We start from the raw sequence: 519 nt of genomic DNA on the forward strand, positions 1-519 counted from the left end.
AAAAACGCATGTATTATTTACAAAATCCGGACAATCCAACATAATAGCAGACAAAAGTATAAACAAAACAGATGAAATACTAGCAAAATATAAACGTTTATTTATATGACCAAAATGCTCAAGATTACACCTCTCCTGGGTTGAGTCTTCATAAGTTATAAATGGAAAGTTGTATTTAAAATACACTTGTGAATCTCTAATTATTTTTATTACTCATTTTATTCTTCTGATGTGTTCACTGGACCCATTGTTATCAATCTACTATTTAGTCTGTTTGTTGCCTTACTCACTGCTACATATCTGTTCCTGACTAGGATTGAGTTGTAATTTGGAGATTAATCTGTTGAAATAGATGAATATAAAATTTAAATTCCGCCCATGTTAGCAGTTACACTAACTCCAGTAGAGAACCAACTATGCCCTGATATCGTTGCCAGGCCAACTATGGGTAGCTTTTGCTAGCTCTTCTTTTATCCAATCAGGAACCTGAAACAGAAACAGTCTCATTAACCGAGCAGT

At 33.7% G+C, this 519-nt stretch overlaps 1 protein-coding gene across 1 annotated transcript in view; it reads right to left on the bottom strand.

Moving 5' to 3' along the window:
• Window positions 1-6: 6 nt before the first annotated feature.
• Window positions 7-519, bottom strand: part of LOC136796214 (serine/threonine-protein kinase Nek8-like) — a gene marked incomplete at its 5' end in the record, with an annotated part of 11,509 nt that continues 10,996 nt past the window's right edge. Inside the window, 1 exon segment of the mRNA XM_067049264.1 lies at window positions 7-486. Coding sequence (XP_066905365.1) covers window positions 415-486 — 72 coding nt within the window.

The sequence above is a fragment of the Halyomorpha halys genome, unplaced genomic scaffold (assembly GCF_000696795.3).
Source record: "Halyomorpha halys isolate HHAL.00 unplaced genomic scaffold, Hhal_1.1 Scaffold523.1, whole genome shotgun sequence".
NCBI classification, from domain to species: Eukaryota; Metazoa; Arthropoda; class Insecta; order Hemiptera; family Pentatomidae; genus Halyomorpha; species Halyomorpha halys.